The sequence below is a fragment of the Cinclus cinclus genome, chromosome 2 (assembly GCF_963662255.1).
Source record: "Cinclus cinclus chromosome 2, bCinCin1.1, whole genome shotgun sequence".
Classification (NCBI taxonomy): Eukaryota; Metazoa; Chordata; class Aves; order Passeriformes; family Cinclidae; genus Cinclus; species Cinclus cinclus.
The window spans coordinates 519440-536542 of record NC_085047.1 but is presented as its reverse complement, the minus strand read 5'-3'; the positions used below and the strand labels follow the sequence as shown (position 1 = coordinate 536542).

The 17103-nt window shown below is 58.6% G+C and overlaps 3 protein-coding genes across 4 annotated transcripts; all 3 read left to right on the top strand.

Annotated features, from left to right (window-relative positions):
• Positions 1-246: 246 nt before the first annotated feature.
• Positions 247-4324, top strand: SPCS2 (signal peptidase complex subunit 2). 2 transcript variants are annotated; one of them, XR_009934068.1, is made up of 5 exons: positions 247-293; positions 1757-1840; positions 2126-2286; positions 3271-3613; positions 3746-3802. XR_009934068.1 is itself a non-coding variant. In XM_062510970.1 (5 exons), the coding sequence occupies exons 1-5, from the start codon at positions 255-257 to the stop codon at positions 3930-3932; spliced, it is 606 nt and encodes a 201-aa protein (XP_062366954.1). In that variant the 5' UTR covers positions 247-254; the 3' UTR covers positions 3933-4324. The 2 variants fall into 2 exon arrangements, 1 of the variants encoding a protein (XP_062366954.1); XM_062510970.1 differs by having other exon boundaries at positions 3271-3405; positions 3746-4324.
• A 1293-nt stretch (positions 4325-5617) lies between these two features.
• NEU3 (neuraminidase 3) lies at positions 5618-7182 on the top strand. Its single transcript, XM_062510956.1, has 3 exons — positions 5618-5799; positions 5896-6135; positions 6247-7182. The coding sequence occupies exons 1-3, from the start codon at positions 5773-5775 to the stop codon at positions 7180-7182; spliced, it is 1203 nt and encodes a 400-aa protein (XP_062366940.1). The 5' UTR covers positions 5618-5772.
• Positions 7183-7343: 161 nt separating this feature from the next.
• On the top strand, positions 7344-13699 carry P4HA3 (prolyl 4-hydroxylase subunit alpha 3). Its single transcript, XM_062510613.1, has 14 exons — positions 7344-7426; positions 8274-8753; positions 9213-9355; positions 9710-9924; positions 10312-10461; positions 10558-10609; positions 10799-10956; positions 11040-11216; positions 11760-11824; positions 12005-12164; positions 12758-12820; positions 13082-13150; positions 13355-13451; positions 13629-13699. The coding sequence occupies exons 1-14, from the start codon at positions 7344-7346 to the stop codon at positions 13697-13699; spliced, it is 1983 nt and encodes a 660-aa protein (XP_062366597.1).
• The last annotated feature ends 3404 nt before the right edge of the window (positions 13700-17103 follow it).

Here is a 17103-nt window from a genome sequence, read left to right as displayed (position 1 = left end):
AGCAGCTTGATCTAGTGGAAGGTTCCCCTGCTCATGGCAGAGGGTGGGACTGGATGGGTTTTCAGGTCGGTCCCCACCCAAATCCCGTGACTCCGTGATGCGAGCACCTTCTCCGCCTCGTAAGGGTGGACGCAGGACGGACTGCATTTCCCAGCGTGCCGCGCGGCGCGAGGGGGGGGCCGCACTTCCTCCCGTGTGACCAATCAGGAGCGCCCAGGTGTCGCAGGCGGGGCGGGGGCGGAGGCGGCGAGAAGATGGCGGCCAAAAGCGGCCGGAACGGGCTCCTGGACAAGGTACCGCGAGCGGGGCTCCTGAACCGCCCCGAGCGTCCCCGGCCCCGGCCGGGCCCCGGGGCAGCGCCCCCCCAGCCCAGCGCATTCCCCCCCCGGCCCCGGGCTTCCGCCTTTCACTCCTGGGTATCCCTCCCTCCGCCCTGGGCATCCATCCTTCACCCCCGAGCATCTCCCCGCCAGTCCTGGGCATCCTCATCCCTGAGCATCGCCCCTCATCCCTGGGCATCCCCATCCCTGAGTATTCCCCCCTCATCCCTGGGCATCCCCATCCCTGGGCATCCCCATCCCTGAGCGTCCTCCCTTCAGCCTTGGTCACCCCCTTCCATCTGCTGTAGATGCTTGCATAAGGATAAATAGATAGTGGAAAGAATTCGACCCCATTCTCTTACAGCAAAGGCTTTGGCTTCCAGTTAACACGTGTGCTAATTAAGCCTGGAAGAAAACGCTTCAAAAAGCAGCCACGTAAAATACTTGGCACCGTACGCTGCCGTGAGAGCTCTGTCCCAGTTCCCCATGACTTTTAGATCCTTCTGGCTGTCGCTCTTGTGCCTCATAAACCTCGTGGACACGCAGCGACATTCACTGTGCACCTCGTAATTCCCACGTGCCAGGCCTGAAGGATAGCTGGGCTTTTCCCTGTGCGGCTGCAGGGGAAGCAGATCGAGTTTTACATCGTATTCTGAAGTGGTTTTGTTCCTTCCAGAGGAGGGAAGGGAGCTCTTTGGACTGGTAGTTGATCAATCCAGCTTGGCAGCTTCTGGAGCAGGAAGATAACACGAGTGAAAGTGAGGACTGCCTTACTGGCAGCTAAGATTCCAGCTCCAGTCACTCACTATTGGAACTGGGGATGGCTTAGGATACTCGGGGCTCGGACTGATGTGTCACCACAAAATAATGTAGTTCAGGGGAAGGGGGGCCCCTTGGAAAAGCTGAGCCGCTGTATATGGGAGTTGTTAATGGGGAGGGGACACATCCCTGCAGAAGATTTGACTGTGGAAGAGTGACAGAATCCTTTGCTTATGTTCCAGAGAATGATTCTAACTGAAATTTCCTGTTTGTGCCTTTTAATTCTCCCCTTGTACAAAGACAGCTGGGGGTTCTTGAAATTTTCCTCCATCCCCCAAGAGTCTGTGTGTAGCAGCGTGGCTGGAAAGTAGGAGTGCATCCAAAGGCACGAGTTCAGCCCAACTGCCGCCTCCTGGGGATGGCAGCGGGAACAGCAAGCGCAGAAGCAAAATTAAAGCTGCTGTCAGAGCCACTGCAAACCTGTGACGAGCTGTATGAGCTGAAACCTGCCCAGGAATGGTGCTGCTCAGGCAGCTTTTGGGTGCAGGTTGCCTCTGTCCAGCCAGGTTTTCCCAAACAGGCGTCTGCTTCCTGGTTTGCCTCCTGCCTTGGTGCTCACGGCAGCAGCAAGCATGTTGGGATGAAATTCCCCTCACTCCACACTGTTTCCATTGCAGTGGAAGATTGACGACAAGCCAGTAAAGATTGACAAATGGGATGGTTCAGCTGTGAAGAACTCCTTGGATGACTCTGCCAAAAAGGTGGGTTCGCTCTGTGCCGAGTCGTCCCTCTTGGGAAAGTCTCTGATTTTCTTTCCTGCTTCCTGGGGGTTGGTTGTGCCCATGTCCTTGCTGGGTCTGGAGCATCTCTTGTGGTTCCCACGTATTTGTGCCTAATAGGGATCAGTTATCAGGATGCAGACATGAATTCCCCATAAACCTTCTGCTCAGTTTGCCTGGGATTTTTCCCTTCAAACCCTTCCCAGAAACAGTGTGTCAAATTCCTGAAAAGCTCCCAACAGACCGGGCTGCCTGTTTCTTCCACAGGTGCTCCTGGAGAAGTACAAATACGTGGAGAATTTCCGTTTGATCGACGGCCGCCTCATCATCTGCACAATCTCTTGTCTCTTTGCCATTGTCGCTTTGATTTGGGATTACCTGCACCCTTTCCCTGAATCCAAACCGGTTCTTGCCTTTTGTGTTGTCTCATATCCTTTGCAGATCTTGTCTTGGTCATACCAAAAGGGTTTGATTTTCCACACAAACAAAACCCTTCTAGATTATTCCCGTTTTCAGGCCTGTGGGAATTATGCTTCCTGTCATGTGGAGCTCGGCTGACAATCAGGCAGTTTTCATGTGATGGGAAAATTCCCGCCTGTCTGGGTGTGATGCCCCTAAATTTGGGTGGTCTAAGGCAGATCCTTTTTTTTTTTTTTTTCCTTCCCCTAATGCCACAGGTCAGATACTGAGAGGGGAAAGAGGAAGTTCTTGCCAGCAGCCCTCTGCAGAGGGATCTGGACAGGCTGGATCAATGGGCTGAGGTCACTCCGTGAGGTTCAGCAATGCAAAGGATTAGTGGTGGCCTTGGCAGGAGGGATGGACCAGGGGAATGGTTGGGCTCAATGGGCTTGGAGGTGATTCCCAACCTAAACGATTCTGTGATCCTAAGGAATTTCATTGTTCCAGGCTGTTCTGGGTGGCTTTCAGAACAAATGGGCGATTTGTCTTGCAGCACTTGAAATCACTTAGTTCCAAAAACGGGAAAGAGGAATCACTCGGTCTGTGCTTAGGAGGAATTCTCAACAACTCCTTCTGGGGCTCGTCCAGTCTCAGGTTTTCCCACTATCACCCAGCAAATGTCAGACTGGTTTGGGTGGGAAGGGGCCTTAAAGCCCATCCAGTTCCAGTTCCACCCCCTGCCATGGGCAGGGACACCTTCCACTGGACCAGATTGCTCCAAGCCCCATCCAACCTAGCCTTGGACAGTTCCCGGGAGTGAATAATAAACTATTAAAGTTTAAATTTATTACTTAATTTCTCATGCTAATGAAGCGTCAGCCAAACATCCTGTTTAGAATTAAAATCTCACGAGAGGTGGTTGAACAGCAGTGTCTAAGGGGATCCGAGCGACTTCCCTGCCTAATTTCTGCTTTCTCCTTGCACCTTCTTCATTTCCTTAACTTCCTCTGCACGTATTTTGTGATGATGGGAATCCTGACCATTTATACCTCATACAAAGAGAAGAGTATTTTCCTGGTGGCCCACAGGAAGGACCCAGCAGGGATGGATCCTGATGACGTCTGGCAGCTCTCCTCCAGCCTCAAACGGTACCGTTTGCTCCGGCAGCCCGGGCTGAGCCAGCGGGCAGCACTGCCACCCCTCCCTCGCCAGAGATCGCCCCAGATACTGCCCTCTCCTTTGAAACCTGCAAACCCATTCTGCTCCATCAAAATCCATGTCCTGGTCTAGGAATGGGAGCGGCTGCCAGTGGTTTTCTGCCACCGGTGTCCGTGTTTCACTTCTCTTTAATTCAGGGTATACAAGCCTTTAATTGTGTTAGTTGTGAGTGCCCAGGTGGGGGCCTGCAGTCCGAGAGGGTTTTCCCCTTAAGCTGGAGGCGGGGTCCCCACTGGGATCCTGCTCTGAGGTGTGTCTGCCCTCCCGCAGGTTTGATGACAAGTACACCCTGAAGCTGACGTTCATCAGCGGGAAAACCAAACAGCAGAGGGAAGCCGAGTTCACCAAATCCATCGCCAAGTTCTTCGATAACAACGGCACGTTAGTCATGGAGGCCTACGAGCCAGAGGTGTCCAAGCTGCACGACAGTCTGGCCCTGGAGAGGAAAACAAAATGATTTTGGAGCCCACCCGCCTCCTGGGAGCCTGCTAAATTAACACCAATAAAGTGAAATGGCAAAGAAAGTGAATCACAGCCTCTGTTTTTGTCCTGAAGTCCTGTTGCATTTTGGATAAGCAGGAATTTTAATCCTGGACCCGAGATTTGTTGAAGCTCATGGCTAAGCTTGGTCTGTGTCCCTGCCTTCCAGGCTCTGAGGCAGACCCCCGAGCTGGATTCTGGGCACCCTCAGGAGGGGAAACATCACCAGTGCTGCCCCAGCACCCTCTGCTTTACCCGGCAGTGCTGTGTGTCCAGGGGGTTTTACCAAACCCATCTTTACGTTTTCTGTTAGGAGTTCAGGACAAAACCCTTCTGTGCAACAACCATCCCCTCCCAAACGAGTTTGCTTTATTTTTGTATTTATCTAACTGGGGCTAGTGGATTGTTTTTATATCTTAAAAAAAAAAAATGCTGGGGGGGGGGGGGGGGGGGGAGGGAGAATCAAATATGCTACTTCCATGTGCTCAGCCACAAAGCTTCCAGAAAGTGTAAAAGATTTTCCAAGCTGTGTCTCTCTGTCCCACGGTTCCCTTGTTGGCATCCCCTGTTCCATGTGTCCCTTCTATAAATGGGCATTTTTTTAAAGAGAGATTTTTGGGGTTGTTTTTGCAATAAAAGGGAAGAACAGACATCAAACGTGTCCTGGAGCATCTTTGGGGTGTTTCACGCCTGGGGAGGGAATCCCAGTTCACAAAATCCTCAAGGCTGGAAGAGTCCTGGCATTCCCGTGGCACCACCACAACCTTGTCACTGAAACCTCATCCCCAGGTGCCACATGATGAAGACGACTCTTCTTTTTTATCTTGTAGAGCTGGTTGGGCTTGGCTGCCTCACCTCAGGGAACTCCCAGATGGACCTTCAAGATTTTCCAGCCCTACCTCTCCACATCTGTTCCACAGGAGCACCTGGGAAGGCAAGGAACACCAAGAAGGGATTCTTCTGGCGTCCCAAGCAGGGTCCTGCCTCCACCCCTCTCTCGGCTCCCCTCCTGCCTGCTGGGGACTTCTCGGCAGCGGCTCCACCAGGTCAGGTCAGGTCAGGTCAGGTCAGTCTCCTCCGAGTATTCTGCCATTCCACCTCTCCCGCTAGAGCGCCGGCGGAGGAGCCCATCCATCACCTGCTCGCACCTGCACAGGTATTGTCCCTGCTGCCCTCCGGCACCGCCGCCTGGCTCTGCCATCCCGACAGCTGAATCCCCGCCCGCTTCCTCGATCCGGCTCCGGGAGCTGCAGGAAGAGGCGGAGCGGGGCGGCCGAGGGAGGAGCGGGGTGTGCGGGATGCGGAGATGCGGAAATGTGGGGATGCAGAAATGCGGGGAGTGGGCAGTGCGGAGATGGAGAAGTGCAGGGGATGGGGGGAGTGCGGGGGGGTCGCGGCACGGAGGGGATGGGGGGGTCGGTGCTTGCGAGGTGTAGGGGGGTGCAGCGGGACTGGGACTGGGACTGGGACTGGGACTGGGGGCTCCCCGGGGGCTTGGTGCATGCGGGGTGTCGGGGGATTGTGCTGTGGGCTGGGAAAGGGGGGGAGGTGCGTGGGGAATGGAGGGGTGTAGGGGGACAGGGACTCTTGGACCCTGGGGGAGCTTAAGGCCGTGGGAGCCTGGGGGTCCTGGTGCGGTGCAGGAGGCGCGCAGCCCTTGGGAACAGCCTGGCGGTGGCACCGCGGGTGAAGCAGGGGAGTCTGTGCAGCGCAGGGGTGCAGCGCAGACAGGCGGGTGCGACACCACCGAGGGGCTCTGCTCTCACCCCGCTCTCCCACCCTGCTCAGGTCCCCGGCGGAACCTCAGCGCGGCCATCATGTCCCAGGCCACCACTTGCCACAAGGTGAGCCTCCATCCCTGTCCCCCGACCTGTACAGACCGCCCCCTCCTTTTGCCGGGATTTAACCCTTTCCATCTGACTTTCCCGCCCTCCCAGCAGCAGGGGGGTGGCGGGGAGAGCCCCCCAGCGCTGCCACCACCACCAGGATGCCCGCACTTTTTCCCTCCGGAAACGCTGTTCCGACAGGCAGGTGGGGTCACCTACCGCATCCCGGCTCTGCTCTACGTGCCCCGGGATGATTCCTTCCTGGCCTTTGCCGAGAAGCGCTCCTCAGCGCGGGACGAGGATGCCAAGTACCTGGTGCTGCGCCGGGGCCGCCGGCACGGCTCCTCGGTCAAGGTAAAATCGCGCCCCTGCAGGGCTGTAGGAACCGGAGACGGGCGCGCCGCCGGGCGGCTCCAGCGTGCGGCGACGCCGCGGCTGAGCCCCGTTCTTCCTTCTCGCCGGCAGTGGGATCCCATGGAGGAGCTGTCGGCGTTGGCGCTGCCCGGCCACCGCACCATGAACCCCTGTCCTCTCTACGACGCCGGGAGCGGCACCGTCTTCCTCTTCTGCATCTGCGTGGAGCAGGGGAAGACGGAGCGCTGCCAGATCTGGAGCGGGCGCAGCGCGGCGCGTCTCTGCTTCGCCACCAGCGCCGACGGCGGCCGCGGCTGGAGCGCGCTGCGGGACGTGACGGGCGAGGCCATCGGCGCCGACCTGGCCCGCTGGGCCACCTTCGCCGTGGGGCCGGGCCACGGGGTGCAGCTGGGCTCGGGGCGGCTGGTGGTGCCGGCCTACGCCTACTACGTGCGCGGGTGTCTGTGCGGGGCGCTGCGGCTGCCGTGCTTCACCCGCCAGCATTCCCTCGTCTTCTACAGCGACGACGGCGGGCGCCGCTGGCACAAGGGCGCGCCGCTGGCCGGGGAGCGGACGGGCGAGTGCCAAGTGGCCGAAATCCTGGGCGGGCAGCAGCCCCTGCTGTACTGCAGCGCCCGGGCTCCGCGGGGCTGCCGGACCGTGGCGCTCAGCACGGACCAAGGGCTGCGCTTCCAGCGGCCGGCGCCGTGCCCGGCGCTGGGCGAGCCCCCGCGGGGCTGCCAGGGCAGCGTGCTCGGCTTCGCCGCCGCCGGGGCGCGCACCTGGCTGCTCTACTCCCACCCCACCGACCGGCACGGCCGGCGCGATCTCGGCCTCTACGTGAACCCCTCGCCGCTGGACGGGGCGGGCTGGCGGCGCCCCTGGGTGCTGCATGCGGGCCCGGCCGGCTACTCCGACCTGGCCCTGTGCCCCGGAGGCGTCTTTGGATGCCTGTTCGAGCGCGGCGCCAGCAGCGCCTGCGAGGAAATCGCCTTCTGCCTCTTCACCCTGGACCTCTCTGGCGATCAGGACCCGAAGGCTTCCTGAAGCAGAGACGTCTCAGGCAGCGCAGCCACTCCCGAGCATAGCCGGATCCAGTGCCGCGGCCTCGCCGGGGTGTTTCAGAGGCTCGGCGCCACGTAACTTTTATTTAACTGTGTCTGTTTAATCGCCCTTCAGATGCTGCCGGGAACCTGGGGCGATGGAGGATGCGCTCCGGCTTGGCCGAGGGGCATGCCAGCACGGCGCACGAAATGCCGCTGCTGCTCCAAACATCAGCGTTTTTCAGCTGGTAGCAGCTGAAAAGCAGGAGGTGCCGGCAAGAGCAGCCGATTCAGTGAGGAAAAAGCACCCAAAAAACCTTGGTTCGGTTAAAAATGTTCCGGTTCCCGTGTTCCTGCAGGTGGCAGAGGCTTCCCGGTTTTTACCATTTTTTTATCCTCTTTTCTTCACTCCCCTGCTTTAGACTGAATTTCTCCCTCCCTCCTGGGTAAAAGAATTCTAATTTTTAAAAAGGGGGAATGGGGGGGCGGGTAGGGGAGGGAGGAGGCCGTTGTGGGGTGTTTCACTCTGCTCCATAGGGAACAGGTTGTAGCATCCCGACAGTGACCTCACATTAGCGTGCTGCTGTCAAATAAAATTCTCCAGTAACACGTGAAATCCAGTCGATACAGGGAAAATCCCGAAGGAGTTGACCCCGCCCTGCCCCAGAAAGATGCAGTTCGGCCCCAAACGTGGCACCTCCCGCTCCATCCTGGTGCTGAGTTTTGTGTATGGAGAGGCAGGATGGGGGCAGGCAGGATAAGCGCAAGGCAGGATAGGAACAGGCAGGATGAGCAGGAGATCAAATCGAGACGGGCACAGGCAGGATGTGGACAGGGGCGGGCAGGACGGGGCCGAGATGGAATGAGGATAGGGCAGGATGGGCATAGGACAGAACAGGGAAAGGGGCAGAGGCACCCATCGGGCTGGGTGAGTCTGGGGCGGGACGGGGACAACAGACAAGAGGGGGACGAGCAGGATAGGGACAGAGGCGCAGATTGGAATGGGGACTGGGACAAGCAGGACGGGGACCACGCCGCCTTCCCCAGCCAGCGTGGCGGGTCCGGGGCACCCCCCACCCCTTTTCCCCCCAAAAGGCGGGGCCTCTCCGCCCCTTTTCCCCCGGCTTCAGCCGGCGGCGGCGGCGGCCGGATGCGGGAGCTGCGGCTGGGGGCGCTGGTGGTGTTGGGGCTCCTGCTGAGGATACGGGGGGCACTGGGCATACTGTGGGTTCTGGGGCCACTGCTGGAGGTGGTACTGGGGATACTGGGAGCACTGACGGTGCTGGTGGCGCTGCTGGGACTGGAGACGCTCCGGGTACCCGGAGCACTGCGAGCGCTTGAGACACGGGGAGTTCTGGGGGCGCGGGGGATTCTCGGAGCACTGGGGGCGCTGGGAGCACTGGGGGCTCTGGGGGTGCTGTGGGCGCTGCTGGCGCCGCTGCCGCCCCCCGCCCCGGCCGAGACGTTCTCTGCGATGCTGAGCGTGCGGGGAGCGCTGGGCGCCGAGCGCCGCCTGCTCCGCCGGCTCCGCTCCTACCTGCGGGACGAGAGCTCCCGCCTGCGCCGCCTCCGCAGGTACCGGCACCCCCCAAACCCCGCCGCGGCCACGACTGGGGCACCCGCAGCACCCGCTCCCCTCCAGCCGCCCATCCCGCTCCCCCAGCCCCAGGCGTGGGTGATTCCCTGGCCGCGAGGAGGGGGTTGACCCATCCTCACCTTCCCCGCAGCACCCAATTTTTGGGGGTGGCCCTAAATAAGAGGGTGGTGGGAGGACGGGAAGCTGAGACCGGACATGGCTCACGCCCCACCTTCCCCCGTGGGGTCTGCGGTTGCAGCATCCCCAAGGCACGGGCCATCCCCACACCCGCACTAGGGATGGGTCGGACAATCCCTCAGCTCCTGGCTCGGCCAAAGAGCCGACGCCGAGGCAAAGCTGCCCAGCAGTGGGGGATGAGGGGGGTTGGGACTCGGCCCTCGCCCGGGGGGTGTCAGCACTGAGGAGCATCGAAGTGTCCTCCAGTGGGTGCCTTGCAGGTTCTATGAGAAAGTTCGGGCACTGCACCAGGACCCCAAGGCCTCGGTGGACAACCCCTTGCTGGCCTTCAGCCTCATCAAGCGCCTCCACTCTGACTGGCCCAACATCATCTACAGCGACGAGGCCACCGGGAACACCCAGGGTACGGAGAAGGTGCTTGGCCTCGTGTCCCCTCTGTCACCTGGGCAGAGCCGAGAAGCAGCGAGGACAGGATGGAGAGGCAGGAGAATAGATGGAAGAGAGGAACATTTGGGAGAACGAGAGAGCAGATGGAGGGGAAGGGTCAGTGGGTCGAGGAGCAGGAGAATGGATGGAGGAAGCCAGAAATAAGTGAAGGGGCTGGGGAATGGGTGGAGGAGCAGAAGGGATGGAGGAGCGGGATGGGGAGTCCCCAGGGAAAAGAGCTGATCCGATAAGGGCTATTGCACCTCATAATTTCATTTATTCCCCCCCGCCCACACACACACACCCCCCGCACCTCTTTCCCACCCTGCAGCACTCCATGCTGGCCTCAGGGAGTTGGAGCAGGAGCTGCCTGGACCTGAGGACCTGGATGGGGCAGCCAGGGCACTGATGAGGCTGCAGGACGTCTACGCACTCAGCGTCAAGGGCTTGGCCAGCGGCGTCTTCCAGAGAGCCGGGCACCCGCCCCTCTACAGCCCCAGCCGGCGCGTCTCCCTCTCTGCTGACGACTGCTTCCATGTGGGAAAGGTGAGGGAGAGCCCCGTAAGCCTCCACAAAGCTTCTCCAGCCAGGGATGTTGCTTCCATAGGGATGGACATTGGGGTTTCCTTACCCCAGTGAGATGAGACAGAAATGCAGGTGCAGATGGGGATGGAACAGAAAAGGTAAGGGGTGGGGCAGGATGGGGATGATGTAGGAGGGAATAGGGATGGAGATGGAACAGGAAAGCCACAGATGCAGTGGTACAGGATGGGTGGGAATTGCAATGGGATGGGATGGGATGGGATGGGATGGGATGGGATGGGATGGGATGGGATGGGATGGGATGGGATGGGATGGGATGGGATGGGATGGGATGGGATGGGATGCAGGCCAAGCTGGCCCAGCTGGTGCAGGTGATGTGCTGCCTCGCAGGTGGCCTATGACACAGGTGACTATTACCACTCCATTGCGTGGCTGGAGGAGGCTGTCAGCCTCTTCCGCCTCTCCTATGGCAGCTGGAACCTGGAGGACAGGAGCAGCCTGGAGGACGCTCTGGACCACCTTGCCTTCTCCTACTTCATGGTACAGCCACGAATACCCTTCCCATCCCTAGCATCCTCCCTCCCAAACCATGGGCGGGAGGATGGATGCTCATGTGGTCTCCACTTCTCCATCCAGGCTGGAAACATCTCTCATGCCTTGAGCCTCTCCAGGGAGTTTCTCCGCTACGGTATGTGGGACAACCCTGGATACAGCAGGAAGAGGGAAAAGTTTTTGGGATGTCCCCACCAGCTCTGCATGGCAACAGCTTCCCTCACCCCATTTCTTGCCCCCACCTGGGGTAATTCTCCAGGGAGCTATCCCAGGGAAGGGGGTTGATGGGGACGCAGCGATCTGGGTGACACCACCTCCCCAGCAGATCCCAGTAACCAAAGGGTGTCGAGGAACGTGGCCAAGTACAAGAAGCTGCTGGAGATGGGGACGGGGGCAAGTGCCACCCCCCTGCAGCGCCCCAACAGCACCCGCCTGCAGAGCCGTGATGCCTACGAGGAGCTGTGCCAGCGCCCCAGGGGGCAGGTGGGACTGGCAGGGGTGCCATGGTCCCCCACCACCGCCGTGCCCCCCTCATGCCCTCCTTGGTCCTTCCTCTTTCTCCCCAGGCAGCCCCAGAGCAGCTCCTGCACCTCAGCTGCTCCTACGAGACGAACAGCAGCCCCTACCTCCTCCTCCAGCCTGCCAAGAAGGAGCTGGTCCGGATCCAACCCTATGTGGCTCTCTACCATGATTTCATCACTGACGCTGAGGCTGAGATTATCAAGGGGTTGGCAGGGCCTTGGGTGAGCTGTCCCTGGTCTCCAGGGGTGTCCCTTTCCTGCAGCAGGATGTCCCAGGAGACTGTGATCCAGGGTGAATGCAATGCAACAAGATAGGAGGATAGTTTTAAGGCCAAAGCCTCCTCCAGGGAGTTCAGATGGGATGGGGCTTGGAGCGACCTGGTCTGGTGGAAGGCGTCCCTGCCTGTGGCAGGGGTGGAACTGGATGATCTTGGAAGGCCCCTTCCAACCCAAACCACTCTAGGATTAGACGAGACCCTGGGGATGACAACCCCAGTTCTGTCTGAGCCCCTCAAAAGAGTTTTTTGGAAGAAACCAGGTCCGCAGATGCACCTAAACCGCTTCCCAACCAGGCCTGACTTGGTGACATCCTACTGCATTGGCTGCACCTGCTGCCACTGCTTCCCTCGCCCCAGCGAGACACCTTGGGGTGGGATATTTGGCAACCAGCTGGTATAAACCTGCCAACTTCGACCCTGATCGCAACCCCTGCTTGCTGTGAGGGTCCCCATGTGTGGCAACGTGCATGTCCCATGTGTCCCTCAGCTGCAGAGATCCGTGGTCGCCTCTGGGGAGAAGCAGCAGAAAGCCGAGTACCGGATAAGCAAGAGGTAAGAGCCACCCCTCCCTTGTCCTCCAGCCGGTGGGACCGCTGCTTCCCCGTGGCCACCCCTGAGGTGGCAGCGAAGCCATGCTGGGGGGCCTGGCTCCTCCAGCAGTGCCCTGAGGGTCAGCTCCTGCCACACCTGTCCCTCCTGTTTGGTGGGGGCTGACGTGGGGTGGTCCCACAGCGCCTGGCTGAAGGACACGGCCGATCCAGTGGTGCGGGTGTTGGACACGCGCATCGCCGCCATCACCGGCCTGGACCTGCGGCCACCCTACGCCGAGTACCTGCAGGTGGTCAATTACGGCTTGGGAGGCCACTACGAGCCACACTTCGACCACGCCACGGTCAGGGAGCTGCCATCGTGGGCCATGGTGGGGCCATAGGGTTGGAACCTGGGGCAGCTCCTGTGGTGGTCTGGGATGCTCCTGGGATGGACTCAAGGGTGATCCCTGGGATGTTCCTGGGGATGAGTCCCGGTTTGGCCTTTGGGGTGATTCCTCAGATGTTCTTGAAGGAGAACTCTTGGGTAGTCCCTCAAATATTCCTGGAGATGGGCCCTGGGATGCTCTTCTTGATGCTGCTGGGATGGTGCCCGAGGGAAGACCCCGAATGGTCCCTGGGGGTGTCGCCATTGTGATCCCTAGGTTATTCCCTGAGGTGCTCCCAGTGATGCACCCTGGGATGGCCCTTGGAAGGGGTAGGATGGATGGTCCCAGGGTGGTGATCCCAGGGTGGGTGCCTGGGGTATTTCTGGGAAGAGAGGGAAGGAGGGAGAAAAAAGAAGGGAGAGGGAGGGCTTTTCTGGGGGGGAGGCAGGGGAACAGTGTGGGGCAGCTTAGAGCTGCTGGGGTGTGAGGAGCCTCTGGGCTGAGCCATGTCGGTGCAGGAGCGACCATCCCCACGGGACTGACCTTCCCCACCTCCCCTTTCGGAGCAGTCCAGGAAGAGCCCCCTGTACCGCATGAAGTCGGGTAACAGGATTGCCACAGTCATGATCTACGTGAGTCCTCCCTCATCTCCAGGCCTGGAGAGATGGCACTGGCTCGGCCCTCAGGGCATGGGATGGGCGAGGGCAGCCCCGGAACACTGCAGTGGGTGGGAAGTGCCAACGTCTGTGGAGTATTCAGGAGCTTGTGCTGTGCCAAAGTGAGGGAGAACAGAGTTGGGGCCCCAAGGGAGGTTTTGTGCCTCAGTTTCCCCGTGCAAAGGAGCATCGCAGGGAAGGGAGGATCCATGGCTCCTATTTCTGCTCCTTTTCCAGCTGAGTGCAGTGGAGGCTGGAGGCTCCACTGCTTTCGTCTATGCCAACTTCAGCGTGCCTGTGGTCAAGGTGAGGGGTCCCGTGGAATCCCCGGGAGCGGGGAAGGGAGGATGCTGCTCTCTGTATCTCATCTCTCCCGGGGAGTTGTGGTTAAGCCTCTCCTGATGCCAAACCCCCAGCCCCGGGGCTCCCTCATCTGCTTCGGGGTGCCAAAACTCAGTCTTGGAGATCCCAGCTCCGTCTTAGGGTACCAAACTCATCTCTGCCCCACAGAACGCAGCTCTTTTCTGGTGGAACCTGCGGAGGAACGGGAATGGTGACGGGGACACCCTCCACGCCGGCTGCCCTGTCCTGGCCGGGGACAAGTGGGGTGAGAGGGGCTACCAGCATCACCCTGGTGTGACACGGGGTTGGAGGGAGGCAAGAGGGGCTAGGAATGCACAAATACCCTGGAAAACAGGTGGAAAGCTCCCCAACAACAGTGCAGGACTAGAGAAGCGTGCAGAGGAATGGGAACAGACAGGGTCCGTGTCCTTTTCCGTTCCAGTGGCGAATAAGTGGATCCATGAACACGGGCAGGAGTTTCGGCGGCCGTGCGGTGCTGACCCACAGGACTGAGCCGCCGTGGGATCACAGACGGGGACATCTGCAGGTGGCTGGGCCACCCCGGCCAGCATCTCCCCAAGGCGGGGAGGAAGGGAGGGAAGGGGGCAGCAGGCGGAGCAGGGGGTGATCAGGAGGGGCACTTGCTCATCCACGGCCAAACTGGGTGGAAATAAAGTCAAAAGACGCTAAGCCAGAGTGTGTTCTGGGGTGCCAAACCCAGTCCCTGGGGCTCCCATCTGTTTTGGAATGCCAAAATCCAGTCTCGGGGAGAAGGCAGCTCCTTCCAGCTATCCTGGCCCTCTCCTGCCTGCACAAAAGTTCCCTTTCTCCTCCCTGACCGCGGCTCCTACGTGACTGGAAGGCAAAGAGCAGGCAGCGGGATCTCCAGCAGGCATGGAGACTGGGCAGGAGACCGGCACTTCCCATGGGAACCGAGGGTCAGGCTGGAGGGGCACCTGGGGCACGGTAGCTCTCCAGCCCCATCCAGCCTCATTGTCCTGGGGCCTTTCTGTCCCCTCCCCGTCTCTCCGTGTTTCAGGGTTCCAGCTCCAGGCGCTCTTCCCGGGATCCCCGCGGTGTCCCCGCCTCAGTGCCCGGCGGCCGCGGGGCCGGGCGGACCGGGCTCTCTCAGCTGGCTTGAGTTTTGTTACCTAATGAAAGAGGTTTCTTTTTTTTTTTTTTTTTTTTCTTTGCACTTTCCCTGGCCTTGGAGACTGCGGGAGCAGTCCTTGAGTGGATATTTCTTTAATTTTTTTTCGCCACCCCCCCCCGCCCCGAGCGGTTCGGTTTGGTTTGGTTTTGATGCAATTACCGGAGGGCGGCGGGAGGAGCAGAGGCCGGGGCCCGCCCCGCCCGGGCCGCAGACCTCGGGACAGCCGAACCAACTGGAGAAAGGAGACCAAAGGCACCGGCTTCATCTGCTGCGAGGAGGGGACCCACGCCAGAAATTCTCCAGGTTCCCATTTGTTTTTCCCGGCTGCTGTGTGACCCTTTTGTTTTCCCTTTCCCGACAGTGGAGCCGGCGCCATTTTTCCCCTCCCCACACGTTGCGGCCGTTGTGGTTTTGAGGTGTTTCGGTGTTTTGTTTTGTTTTGTTTTTTCTTTCTCCTGGGCTTTTGTTTTGATTTTTTTGTTTGTTTGTTTTTATCCGGGGTGGAAGAGGTGGGGAAGTGGTGTTAAGTTCGGGCAATTCCATATCTAGCATTTATTCTTTTTCCTTGCGGTGTGGGCACTCTGGCAATAAACGATTGGGTGTTTTGTTTTTTTTCACTTTCATTCACTACTGTTAACCTCCTGCTGGCAGAAGGGGATTGTTGGAACCCTTTCCTTAGAAGAAACACTTATTCCAGAGCGTTTTTCTCTTAAACTTGTCTCTAAACCGAGACACTCGTCTCGGTGTCATTTGGATGAGATTTAAATCCTCCAGGATGGAAACGCAGCTTCCCAGAGACCTCCTGGTCCCCTTCCCAGGTAGAAGGAAAAGGACAAAAATCGGAGAGGGGGGATAGAAACAGGAGGCAGACCTCTCCCAAGGCTCTCCCGGCTGCTTTGGGCTCAGAAATGTGCGATTATCTCTCCTTGGCTGTGTTCGTACAGCCATGGATCAGCCCTTCCCTAGGCACACGGGATAGGGGGTGAGCTGCGAGGAGCATTTGGGCAGGACAGCAGGAGCCGGAGCACCGGGAAGAGGCTCCTGCAGCCCTCTGGAGCTGTTAAACCTGCCTGAATGTGAAGCAGCCTGGAGGATTTCCAGATTCTCCCAGTTCCTGCTTTTCAGTCGGGAACAACCACCGCAGGACTCGGAGAAGGCTGAACAGAGCACAGGTTACTCACCAGCCCGGTTTATTACATCCAGATGTTTCTGTACGTACACGTGGGAGTCACTGGCCATGGAAAGGAGGGGGAAAAGTAAAAGCCGTGGCTCAATTCCCCCCTCCTCCTCCCCACACTGGGGTGCAGGGAAGGGATAGGGGAGAATTTTTGGACGACAGGAGGCTTCTGTGAGTCACCAGAAAAACCCAAGCGTTGGGTCTGGTGCAGGAAGAGCTGGATCAACCCTCCTTCCTCCACAGGCTGCTCCTCCAAGGAGCCCAAGTATCACAGCTAAAGGGAAAGCAGGAATTCCTACTCCAGGCTTTTCACAAATGCTTTATTTGTAAGCGAGGGAAACTGACACAGAACAAGACGAGACCAGGATGAGACTGACACAGGACACAGCGTTTGGTCTCCAGGGAACTCACACACACACACACACACACACACACACACACACACATTTTCCTTCTGGGAACAGCAGCACGTGACAGGCTTTCCCGCCACACTGGGAAAGCTCAGCCACAACTGGCCAAGCACCCGGCAGCAAAACTTGGGAGTGAGCACCCAATCCCATTCCCGCCGTGTCGGATGCCACAGGGACACAGGGCAAGGGGACAGCATCGCCGGATGGACGACACGACCAAGGGATGCAGGTCTGGGCAACGCAAGGGGCACTTCCAGGCTGTGAGCCGGGTGGTGGGATGCACTAGGGCCAAGGGTTCGGGAAGTGAAAAGCCATAAACTCAAGTTTTTTACCCGGCCTAAAGGCTCAGGTCTAGACTTCTAAGAGTGTTGATTTCCAGTTCAAACCAGTGAATGGCTGGCTACCAGGCACCTCCACACAGCCCTTTTCCCAGGCCTTTCTGCTCCCAAAAGAAAAGGTGGAGAAGAGGAAAAATGTCAGTGCTAGAGCCACAGAATCAGAATACTTTGGGTAGGGACCAGTCTCAAAGCTTGTCCAGTGTCATCCCTGCCATGGGCAGGGACAATTTCACTTTCCCAGGTTGCTCCAAGCCCTGTCCAATCTAGCCTTGGACACTCCCAGGGATCCAGGGGCAGCCACAGCTTCTCTGGGCACCCTGTGCCAGGGCCTAAATTGTAAAAAAAACTTTTTCCTAATACCCAATCAACCTTCCTGGGTCTGTGTTTCCCAGTTACACCTCTTGTAGGTCATCCCAACACTGCTTGCAAATCACAAACACGTGGAAAAGAGAGCTGGAATAGGCTTCCTCAGGTCTTTCCCTTGCCAAAAGGGGAAAAATAACACCTTTACCTATTGCTGCATCACCTCTGCAGACTCCCTGTAACAGTCTGAGGGGAAAATTCTGGCTGGAGAGCCCCAGGCCCAAGTTTAATTCCTTACTCAAGGGTTGATTTACTCAGAGCAAGAGTGCCCACTTTGGCAATATAGGAAATAATCTTTTTCCAACAGTCCCAGTGCTCCAGTCCTCTGCAAATCCCTGATGGCTTTGCCACATAATCTGGCAAAAACCATCCTAGGTCTTATTTATTTATTTATTTTATTTTATTTATCCAAAATATAGCCTGCGACAAACCAACATCCCAAAGTACATTTCCTGCTCCTGCCAAACCGTGGGATC

What these genes read in the sequence shown, in the direction of transcription:
- SPCS2 (XM_062510970.1), top strand. Translation starts at nt 255, where the DNA reads ATGGCGGCCAAAAGCGGCCGGAACGGGCTCCTGGACAAG. An exon ending in TGGATGACTCTGCCAAAAAG is followed by an intron (nt 1,841 to 2,125) that starts GTGGGTTCGCTC and finishes TTTCTTCCACAG; the next exon opens with GTGCTCCTGGAGAAGTACAA. An exon ending in CTTGCCTTTTGTGTTGTCTC is followed by an intron (nt 2,287 to 3,270) that starts ATATCCTTTGCA and finishes CTTCCTCTGCAC; the next exon opens with GTATTTTGTGATGATGGGAA.
- NEU3 (XM_062510956.1), top strand. Translation starts at nt 5,773, where the DNA reads ATGTCCCAGGCCACCACTTGCCACAAG. An exon ending in AGGCCACCACTTGCCACAAG is followed by an intron (nt 5,800 to 5,895) that starts GTGAGCCTCCAT and finishes CCCTCCCAGCAG; the next exon opens with CAGGGGGGTGGCGGGGAGAG. An exon ending in GGCACGGCTCCTCGGTCAAG is followed by an intron (nt 6,136 to 6,246) that starts GTAAAATCGCGC and finishes TCTCGCCGGCAG; the next exon opens with TGGGATCCCATGGAGGAGCT.
- P4HA3 (XM_062510613.1), top strand. Translation starts at nt 7,344, where the DNA reads ATGCGCTCCGGCTTGGCCGAGGGGCATGCCAGCACGGCGCACGAAATG. An exon ending in GGCCACCGGGAACACCCAGG is followed by an intron (nt 9,356 to 9,709) that starts GTACGGAGAAGG and finishes CCCACCCTGCAG; the next exon opens with CACTCCATGCTGGCCTCAGG. An exon ending in AGGGGTTGGCAGGGCCTTGG is followed by an intron (nt 11,217 to 11,759) that starts GTGAGCTGTCCC and finishes TGTGTCCCTCAG; the next exon opens with CTGCAGAGATCCGTGGTCGC.